Here is a 10,438-nt window from a genome sequence, read left to right on the forward strand (position 1 = left end):
TTGTACTTGGAGGATGAACTGGGATGTGCGTTCCATCAAGTGCTCCGATGCAATCCTTAAAATAGGGCCAATATCGATCATCATTTCTCAGAACTGAGCTTATTCTTGTGAATTCTCCTTCTCCTGGTTTTATTGTATCTGCTGCAAACTTCAGAATAACACTTAAGACTTCATAACGCTTAAGACTTCATCAAGTTCCCTCTTCACTGTATCCAATAATCTTTGATACCTTACAGCAATCTCTCTCACAGTTTTATCCTGACCAACCATCTCAAGAAACATAGCAACTGCTTCTTTAGTGTGAACATTGCAACCTCTATCTCTGTTCTCTTCTAAACTATAGACTCAACTGTGTGATGATAATCTTCTATAATTCGTATTCTTCGTAACTTTTCCTACGAAATGATATTGCTCTTAAATGATGGTCAAGTGCAATACTGCGGCTGAGTCTCTTTTAATTACTCAATATAAACTAATTCAATTCAATAATTAGTAAGCAAAGCATAAAGTAATTCACTTCAAACTTTTGAGCTTCATTAATTACATAAACTTATTAATATATCCATTAAATAAAAACATTAAACACAATAACTTGAGAATCCAAACAAGAGTATTTTCCAGAGTACTTAATTAGGCCTAGACTGATGAGCTTCCTCCGAGTGAGTCTGACATCCAGGAGATGCATTCCTGCAATTGATTAGAAGATTCAGCACAAGGTTCGAGAGTTCATGAATATGCATCACATACTTGTTCGGTTTTTCATTTAGCGTCTAAAGACTACATAAGCTCAAACTGTTATGTTTTCATTTCCTCTAAACTCATAGAGTGTTCGTACAAAATTCATAGTGGGCTCTCTCAGACAAACGGTAGCATATCATCACTAATATCTTCAACATCATCAAAACAAGTCATCTTTGTCTTATATAAGTTATATAAGAAACTATTTGGAATGATCTATATAGTCAAACCTTGGATGTTTATTTCCCTGAGCGCGAGCATTCACATGTCAGTTTCTTATTCTTTTTACACGCAGCCCCACATGTGTAACAGAACTCGTGTGAGCAGTGACTGCCATGAACAAAAGACAGATAGTTAGAGTCAGATTTGAACAGATAAATATATATATATATATATAAAACCAGGCTCAGTAAAAAATGTCCGATACCTGCAAGTCATTTGTTTGCACCCGCCACCATGTTCAATGGTGAACTGACACTGGGGACACTTTTTCAATCCCTGTGTCTTCACAAAAGACATAAAAAGCGCCGCGTCAGATTTCAGGTAAGACTCCGACTTCTTGAACTCATCGCAGGTCTTATTGTTGTGCCATGGAACATGGCATTTTTTTGCAGAAAGACAAGCCGCACTCCATGCACTTGCGTGCTTCTGACTGCCGAGGATTATTATTGCGTACATGCTTAATGAGGTCGAGGTCCGACATCAGAAAGGAACAAGAAGGGTTGGGACAGTAGACTCTGTCTTTAACCGGGATTGACTTCTCCTTCTTGCGTTGGATCATAATCGTAATAGCATTAGCATCAGCAAAACCTCTACAATCCTCTGGCACAAGATCATTCTCGCAATCCGGGTAAGGGCAGATTGCTGTGTTCCCTCGTAGAATTTGTTCGGATGAGAAGGGATTCCTCATGCACGTAACGCAGATGCGGTGGAAGCAGCCGCGCACCTCAAACTTATCATTAGGTGAAACGTAAGAGTAGCAGACCGGACAAGTCTCATACTCGGTGTCGCCCTCACACCATCTAGTTTGGGAAGCTATAGCATCTTTTGCTAGCTTAAAGACAGAAGAATTGATGTCTCTGCTTGCATCAAGTGCCTGACAAGACTTGAATCTTGTCTGAAGAAGAAACACTCGCTCCAAAAGTTCTGATACAGTGGACTCGTTTGGTGTAGCTTTACGAGTAACCTGTAAAAAAAAAAAAAANAAAAAAAAAAAAAAAAAAAAAAAACATGAGTGAGTGAGAGGCGTGAATAACAACAACACACGTACTGTACGTACATGAGGATATTTGGATTCAGGGTAAAAGAAGAAGAGAGAAACTTACGTAGGCCAAGATAATGGAGTCTTCGTCACAGAAGAATTGGATACTTTCCACACTGAGTTGCAAGGCCCATTCCAAGCCGTGAATGAGGGCAGCCAGTTCCGCAGCTTCTGGGCGTGCCAGCTTTTGGGCCAGCTTTTGGTTTCGCCGAGCTTTACTAATCTCCAGTTTCGTGTCATCGTTAGAGTTACAGAGGGACAAACCTAAACCAAAGACCAGCATTGTATCATCCTTAATAAGCTCTTGACTCACCAAACCCTTGGAGTGTAACCGATAGGTATGAATTGCGGTGAAGGAGGAGGATTCTCCGAGGATTCTCGGAGGAGGAGGAGGATTGACCATGGATAATGAATGACTCGGAATTAGCGATATAAAGGATATGCGGATGATCTTAAACGTGTGTATCTGTAGGAAAATAAAACCAAAGTGGTAGGTAGGATTTATAAAATTTTATATTCAAACAACACACTTGGATGATACACAAAATCTGAAACTTTCAACCCCAGAATTGAAACTTGAAGATTTGACACGCTCACATACCTCCAAAAACCAACTTGAAGCCAAGCTTGAATCAACAAAGCTCAGACACGTTGATCGAATCAAGCAAGAATCTCGCAGTGCAGATATCTTGAAGATCAAGATGAGGCGAGATTGGATGAAATTGTTTTGCTGCTAGGGTTGATGGAACCTATATATATATATATATATAAAGAAATGTTTAAAAAATTACTATATAATGGAAATCATTAAATCAATATCTAAAAAGTTAAATTAACATATATAAAAGGAAATTAATCTTTTAAGGAAAAAAATTTAAAAGCTCTTTGATTAAAATTCAAATAAGTCAGTGCTCTACAAACCTAGCTAGGGCTCCATCTTCTTATATAGAAAACACCAAAAAGCTTAATCCTAATGGGAATCGATTAGAGCGTGTGGATTAATTATCATGTTCATGTCTTTAATGACAACAACGAGAAGGAAACTATTTAATTAGTTATACATATTTTGCGAGGGTCGGTCTTATTACCAAGCTTATGGATTACACATACGCATAAGATCAAGATGAGATTTGCCATTGAGTTTCTGAGCAAAGAAGGCATCAAAGTAGTCTTGTGTGCTCATACTTTTGAACAACCTTTGCTTTTGTCTTTCAACAAGGCTTTTCGCCGGACCAATCACTGTCTCCTTTCCCGGACTATGAAACATTGCAACTGATAACCTCTCTTTCTCTGAATTCACCATTGCTCTATGCTCGATGCTTCGGTATCTCCCGTTTGTTATCATCTTTTTTACAAATTAAACAAAAAAACATTCACATCAGCAGATCAAAAGCATCTTTTTGTAACAATGAGAATTTTTTTTTATTCTTTTAGTTATTATCTCTTTTCTTTACCTCTAAGATTTCCCCAACATTGACAACTAAAGCGTTTCGAAGAGGTTTTACAACAACCCACTTGCCATCTTTCTTGATCTGGAGTCCTTCCACTTGATTCACCTGTAACAGTATTGTGAGACCTGCAGCGTCTGAATGTGGAGTCAAACCGATTACTTTATCTGGCTCTGGACATGGCGGGTAGTAATTAATTTTGATAGACTGCCAAACATCTCCGAACAAATCTTCCATTTCTCCGCGTTTGATCTCAAGAACACTCTCCATTTTCCCAATTAGGATCTTAGCTATGCTCTTCACTTCAGAGGAGTAAGCCTCTACAGCTTCTCTGCAAAAGAGAAAACGGATTTTTCAGTTTACACTTGTGAACAGCAGATAACAAACAGTCAGCAGTCAGTTCCCACCTGAAAGAAGGAGGTAATTTGGAGAACAAGTGAGATTTGCGTGATCGAATTGGTTCAGTGGTGAGGATGAACATGTCTCCCCAATCGAGTTTCTGATCCTCTGACACAATATTCACTTGTCCGAATCCTTCAAATTCACCACTTGTCTGCCAAAACTTCTCCTTCTTCTCTTCCATGGGGAGATTGAAGAAATCTCGAACCTCTGTCTCTAGTTTTTCCAAGAAACATGAGTCTATTCCATGCTCTACCAGCTGTAAACAGATCACAAACCCCCCCAGAAAGAAAGCTTCTTTTAAACATAAACAATACTTTATGAGAATAATATACAAAGATACAAATGTGTAAAAAGAGACCAACTTGGAAAAATCCCCATTCTTGGCAAGCGAAATCGAGCTTCTTGAGCTCGGAATCCATGGTGGAAACAGAACACAAGCGTTTCATGTCGATGACTGGAATCTCAGAATTCAGACTAGAATCATCGATAATCTCTGTTTTATCTTGATCAGACACAACATACCTTGGAGGAACAGTAGTGAAGTTCTTGTCTTTCACCATCTCTAGAACAGAAGGTACTATGAGAGAGCTCCACTGTCTTTCTCCTTCCCCCTCCATGGACTTTTCTTCTAGCACCAAAACAAAAGAACAGGACTCGGATTCTTTGATCCACTCAACAACCAAATTTTTCCGCAAGAACCGAACAAAGAGAAAACGAAACTGAAATTAAAATCAAATGAGACAGGGGAATAAAAAAATCGATTTGGAGAAGACGACTTTAAACGTTTTTTTTTAATACTCTGCGACCAAGACTAGCTGTTCCCAGTTCAAAAATCCCAATACTACCCTCCACAAAGGTTGAATAACCAACCTCCTCACTAGCAGCGCTCTACTACAAGTTGGCTACAACAAACAAAATATGATTTCATGTTTCGAAAGCATGAAAAGATAACAAGAGAATTCTCAGACTTAAAACAAAAACATTCGAAGATATGTTCTTCCAAAGCTTTACAAGACACATAACCCTTTTGTTCATCCTTCCAACAAACTTCACTAAATGGTCCTCAAAGATGTCGGAATTTGAGTAACAGTGAGAGATGTCATGAACTTTCCTTTACTTTTTCTTTCAGTCTTCAAGCTGTTTTGAGGAACTACGTCTCCAAATTCCAGCCAACGCGCTACCAAGGATTGAGTGACAGACACTAGAAACAGCGCACGGTACTGCAGTGAGCGGATTCCCAAAATGCTGTGTAGCCAGAACAACTCCAAGCACAGAGTTCTTCACCAACACACAATTAAGAAAACATAGGCTTAGTTGACATTGAGTTTTAAAAAAGGTTATGTTTACTGTTTGATCTAAGAAACTGTTTAGTTACCTGCATGCCGACTTCGATAGATATAGTTCTGGACGATGCCACATCAATTCCAAGTAATCTTGAAAACACGTACCCAAAGAAAAATCCAGAGGTGTGAAGAAGGCATGAAGCCAAAACTACTTGTCTCCCAGACATGAGTATTGCAGATGCATTCTGACCGATAGCATACCCACACAGGATTGCAACGGTTCCAACTGCAATTGTAGGCATCACAGGAGAAACAAATTTCACCAGCTTTTTAAAGTATTGGTTCAGAAATGCACCAGCCAACACTGGGAGAAGAATGACCTGTACAAGAGCCGAGAAGGGTTAATTCAATGAACAAAAAAAACTCGCTCGTTCGTTCTAATTCGAACAAGAATCTGAGTAAAACGATCCAAACCTGTAGTGTTGACATTAGTAATCCAAGAGCATCAACTGTGATATACTGCTTGGCAAGCTTGGCCGTAAGAATCGGTGTCATAATCTAAAAAAACGGAATGGGATTAAATGGGGTGTCTTATCTACAAGAAGCATTGGAAAAACCATGACGGTAAGTCTCACTAACCACAGCTGAAACAGTGCTAGCTGCTGTCATCAATACTGATAGCGCAACATTTCCACTGTACAATGAAAAAAACAGAATAGAAACTCAGATGAATTATAAGAAATCTATGGAACTCGAAAACTTTTCTTATTATTTGGATTACAAACCGTGCAATGTACGTGACAATATTACTAGCCGTACCTTCAAATAAACAAATGAGAAAAAGCATTAAGAGCACCACATGAATGTTACAAAAAATTCAATGAAGTAAGGAAATGTATACTTACCGCCTGGACAGCAACCAACCAAAATGAGACCGGCTGCGTAATGTGGTGGCAAATTTAAGAGCTTACTCACAAAATATCCTGATAGTGGCATCACCTGCAACACACGATTCATCAGCAAGTTATAAACTTATACATGCTCTAATACTACTACCCTTTCAAACGTTACAATGCACTGGAACCATCAAGATCAAGAGCTCAAGCAAGAACACATACACTACTCCCCAAGTTTATGTTACCAAATCCAAAAAAGAAAACTCTACATTGTTCCTACAAAATCTCATCTTTCCCTAGTCCTCTTGTAATTTCACAACATAAGACGAAACAAATAGTCTCATATTTGGATTCAAGGGAGAATGATGAGAGAAGCAGACGGACCGAGTACTGCAAGACAAAGCCAGCGAAGAGCTCCTTGGGCATGGATAAAGCGCCACGAAGGTCGTCGAGGGTCAAAGTCATTCCCATTCCAAGCATAGTGATCGTAAGACCAACAGTGGTCCAATTGGGAGTAACCCAATTGAAAGTAGTTGGTCTCAAAAGCCCCAACAAGCATCCAAGAGAAACCCATACCGGAAACGCTATCGAAACCGCCTCTCCCAAATACTCAACCCACTCACCAAAGCTCTTCTTCTTTTTCTCAGTGGGAAAATCGTTTGACGAAATGCCGCAACGAGGAACAAAGTCAAACCGACGACTCCTACACGAAATCGGAACTGTAGATTGGTTCTTTAGAGAAATTCCGGGACTCGAGGAAGAATTAGAAACCCTAGAACAGCGAAGACGTTTCGGAGTGAGCTTAGATTTTTGAAGCAGCGGATACGATTTCAACGGCGTTGCTCCTCCGTTCAAGAAAGTGAGAGATATCGTAGACGCCATTTTTTTTTCTCTCACCGGCGACTCTCTCTGATCGGACTGATGAAGAAGAAGAAACCAAAACATGTAAGCACGTGCTTTCTCACGTGCCTTTTTTATAATTAAACACGTTGTTTGCTAAAATGGTCCCTGAATAAAAACATGTTTCTCTACTTTTACCCCCAGTGAAACTATTTGTTCCATAAATTGTCCCCCTTTTTATAATGACTCCACAAAGGCGTCTTTATGTGTTGCTAATGATCAAAAGAGATTTTTTTTTAAGTTAATTAACTCAAAATCACAAGTCACAAACCGCAAGTGACAATAATTGAAAAAAAAATGTGTCGGTGATCTGATTAAGGCAAAGCATATGGGCTACTGCAATAAATGATTGCGCATATCCCATATTTAAAAAGGAACAATGAATATATAGTAACAATAATATCATCACATTAAAATTCAATTGATGTGGTTAAATTACGAAGGAGTCCCTAGATATGAAATAGAGTTTTTGAGAACTCGTGAGAGCCACACATGATACCTAACACTATAAACCGCAAACGTAAACGTACTGTAGTATCCCACACCATCAAATTTTATATTTTTTTTTGGTTTAACACAGCATCATTTGTTTTACTACTTTACCTAATTTTTTTTTCTTTTAAACGTCATATAACTTATTGAAAATCTTCAAAAAACAAAAATTTGTGTTGACAATCGTTACTTCATGAGTATTTCGTTTCCAAATTGAGGCTTAATAGAAGTCAGAAAAATGTAGATTAAAACATGTAAATTAAGGGGTAATCAAAACATGCGGAGTCAATGTTTGAGAAACGCGCAATTTGAACACACGCAAGTCAAGTCGTGTACCTACCCGGTTTTGTAAATAAGTGCGAACAAAAAGGGTAAATTCGTAAGTTAAAGCAATATAAAAAGAATTTTCGTAGACTCTTCTCTTCCTTCCCTCATCGCCAGGAGTCTTTTGTGTTTCTCTCTTTCTCTATTTCGAAGACTCTTTTTTCTTTTTGAATTTTGATTCTTCGTCTTCGTCTTCGTCTCCTCCGTTTCTTTCGCTTCTTCGTCACCTTCTTCATCTTCACATTTTTCTCAGAAACTTCCCCATTCCTATTCCCCCGATCTAAGGTTGTTTTGAACGTTGAAGATCTCAGAATTCAAAGGTATGTTGTTTTAGAGAATCTCGAATTTTACATTAATCATCATAATGCTTCGCTGAGTTTTTTTTGTTTATCACTGCTCACTTCTCTTTTTTTTTTTTTTTTTAATCCGAATTGATGTTTGTTACCGAATCGTGTTTTTTTTTTTTGGTACTCTGCTTCTGATCTGGATTCTGGATTTTGGATCTAATTGCGTTTACGTTTTTTATTTCGTGAGATCCGCTGATTCAATCTCTAAACTCTTAAGGATCTGTTTTTGATTGTTCTTATGTTATTGCTGCTACATGCATCGCTGATCTGATTCCATTCTTTGCAAAAACGCAGCGTTTTGAATCAAAAACCATGTCTTCGTATACACCCAAGAACATTCTCATCACCGGAGCAGCTGGTTTCATCGCATCACATGTCGCCAACAGACTCATACGAACCTATCCTCATTACAAAATCGTTGTCTTGGACAAACTCGATTACTGTTCAAACCTCAAGAACCTCAATCCATCTCGACACTCTCCCAATTTCAAGTTTGTCAAAGGTGACATCGCCAGTGCTGACTTGGTCAATCATCTCCTCATCACTGAAGGTATCGACACCATCATGCACTTCGCTGCTCAGACTCATGTCGACAACTCCTTCGGTAACAGTTTCGAGTTCACTAAGAATAACATCTATGGAACTCATGTCCTGCTTGAGGCTTGTAAAGTCACTGGTCAGATTACGAGGTTTATTCATGTCAGTACTGATGAAGTTTATGGTGAGACTGATGAGGATGCTCTTGTTGGTAACCATGAGGCTTCTCAGCTGCTACCAACGAATCCTTACTCTGCTACCAAAGCTGGTGCTGAGATGCTTGTTATGGCTTATGGTAGATCTTATGGGTTGCCTGTTATTACCACACGTGGGAACAACGTTTATGGGCCGAATCAGTTTCCTGAGAAGTTGATTCCCAAGTTCATGTTGTTGGCTATGAGAGGGCAAGTTCTTCCTATTCATGGAGATGGATCCAATGTTAGGAGCTACCTTTACTGTGAAGACGTTGCTGAGGCTTTTGAAGTTGTTCTTCACAAGGGAGAAGTTGGCCATGTTTACAATATTGGGACCAAGAAGGAGAGGAGAGTGAATGATGTTGCCACTGATATCTGTAAGCTCTTCAACATGGACCCTGAGGCTAACATCAAGTTTGTCGACAACAGACCTTTTAACGACCAGAGGTACTTCCTTGACGATGAGAAGCTCAAAAAGTTGGGATGGTCTGAGAGGACCACCTGGGAGGAAGGATTAAAGAAAACTATGGATTGGTACACACAGAACCCGGAATGGTGGGGAGATGTGTCTGGAGCGTTGCTTCCTCATCCAAGGATGCTGATGATGCCTGGTGGGAGACACTTTGATGGCTCCGAGGACAATTCTTTGGCAGCTACTTTATCTGAAAAGCCAAGTCAAACCCATATGGTGGTTCCAAGCCCAAGGAGCAGCAGCGGCACACCGCAAAAGCCTTCCCTCAAGTTCTTGATATATGGAAGGACCGGGTGGATTGGTGGTCTGCTTGGAAAGATATGTGAGAAGCAAGGAATTGCTTACGAGTATGGGAAAGGACGGTTGGAGGATCGATCATCTCTTTTGCAGGATATTCTGACCGTTAAGCCAACCCATGTTTTCAATTCCGCTGGTGTGACTGGGAGACCCAATGTTGACTGGTGTGAGTCTCACAAGACCGAGACTATCCGTGCCAATGTCGCTGGCACATTGACTCTAGCTGATGTCTGCAGAGAGCACGGACTCCTCATGATGAACTTCGCTACTGGTTGTATATTCGAATATGATGACAAGCATCCGGAAGGTTCAGGAATTGGCTTCAAAGAGGAAGACACACCCAACTTCACTGGTTCTTTCTACTCAAAAACCAAAGCCATGGTATCAAAGATTCAACGCTCTTATCTCTGTCTGACGTCTTGCCTTCCTATGTATGCTAATTTTGTTATGAATGTGTCTACAGGTTGAGGAACTGCTAAAGGAGTTTGACAACGTTTGCACTTTGAGAGTAAGGATGCCGATATCCTCAGATCTTAACAACCCGCGGAACTTCATCACCAAGATCTCCAGGTACAACAAAGTAGTGAACATCCCAAACAGCATGACTGTGTTGGACGAGCTTTTACCAATCTCCATTGAGATGGCTAAAAGAAACTTGAGAGGAATCTGGAACTTCACAAACCCAGGTGTGGTGAGTCACAACGAGATCCTAGAGATGTACAGAGACTACATCAACCCTGAATTCAAATGGGCAAACTTCACACTAGAGGAGCAAGCTAAAGTTATCGTGGCTCCAAGAAGCAACAACGAGATGGACGCTTCTAAGCTCAAGAAAGAGTTCCCTGAG

At 39.8% G+C, this 10,438-nt stretch overlaps 4 protein-coding genes across 5 annotated transcripts; 1 reads left to right on the top strand and 3 right to left on the bottom strand.

The window, feature by feature from the left end:
* LOC104714122 (potential E3 ubiquitin-protein ligase ariadne-2-like) lies at nucleotides 574-2,724 on the bottom strand. The gene is given in 6 exon segments (XM_010431380.2): nucleotides 574-687; nucleotides 969-1,068; nucleotides 1,166-1,347; nucleotides 1,349-1,924; nucleotides 2,064-2,465; nucleotides 2,601-2,724. Coding segments are annotated over 4 exon segments (1,188 nt in total). The 5' UTR covers nucleotides 2,403-2,465; nucleotides 2,601-2,724; the 3' UTR covers nucleotides 574-687; nucleotides 969-977.
* LOC104714121 (protein SRG1-like) lies at nucleotides 2,632-4,610 on the bottom strand. Of its 2 annotated transcripts, none has more exons than XM_010431379.2 (5): nucleotides 4,212-4,610; nucleotides 3,855-4,105; nucleotides 3,454-3,778; nucleotides 3,088-3,344; nucleotides 2,632-2,748 (listed from the first exon to the last, which is right to left on the bottom strand). In XM_010431379.2, exons 1-4 carry the CDS (start codon nucleotides 4,464-4,466, stop codon nucleotides 3,093-3,095), a joined length of 1,083 nt encoding a protein of 360 aa, XP_010429681.1. In that variant the 5' UTR covers nucleotides 4,467-4,610; the 3' UTR covers nucleotides 2,632-2,748; nucleotides 3,088-3,092. The 2 variants fall into 2 exon arrangements, with proteins under 2 accessions (XP_010429681.1, XP_019085152.1); XM_019229607.1 differs by lacking the exon at nucleotides 2,632-2,748 and having other exon boundaries at nucleotides 2,976-3,344; nucleotides 4,212-4,303; nucleotides 4,372-4,460.
* LOC104714123 (probable sodium/metabolite cotransporter BASS1, chloroplastic) lies at nucleotides 4,712-7,005 on the bottom strand. Its single transcript, XM_010431381.2, has 7 exons — nucleotides 6,413-7,005; nucleotides 6,038-6,131; nucleotides 5,918-5,951; nucleotides 5,772-5,826; nucleotides 5,607-5,690; nucleotides 5,225-5,512; nucleotides 4,712-5,127 (listed from the first exon to the last, which is right to left on the bottom strand). The coding sequence occupies exons 1-7, from the start codon at nucleotides 6,971-6,973 to the stop codon at nucleotides 4,975-4,977; spliced, it is 1,269 nt and encodes a 422-aa protein (XP_010429683.1). The 5' UTR covers nucleotides 6,974-7,005; the 3' UTR covers nucleotides 4,712-4,974.
* LOC104714124 (trifunctional UDP-glucose 4,6-dehydratase/UDP-4-keto-6-deoxy-D-glucose 3,5-epimerase/UDP-4-keto-L-rhamnose-reductase RHM1) lies at nucleotides 8,404-10,332 on the top strand. Its single transcript, XM_019230108.1, has 3 exons — nucleotides 8,404-9,972; nucleotides 10,055-10,161; nucleotides 10,278-10,332. Exons 1-3 carry the CDS (start codon nucleotides 8,404-8,406, stop codon nucleotides 10,330-10,332), a joined length of 1,731 nt encoding a protein of 576 aa, XP_019085653.1.

The sequence above is a fragment of the Camelina sativa genome, chromosome 9, assembly GCF_000633955.1.
Source record: "Camelina sativa cultivar DH55 chromosome 9, Cs, whole genome shotgun sequence".
Classification (NCBI taxonomy): domain Eukaryota; kingdom Viridiplantae; phylum Streptophyta; class Magnoliopsida; order Brassicales; family Brassicaceae; genus Camelina; species Camelina sativa.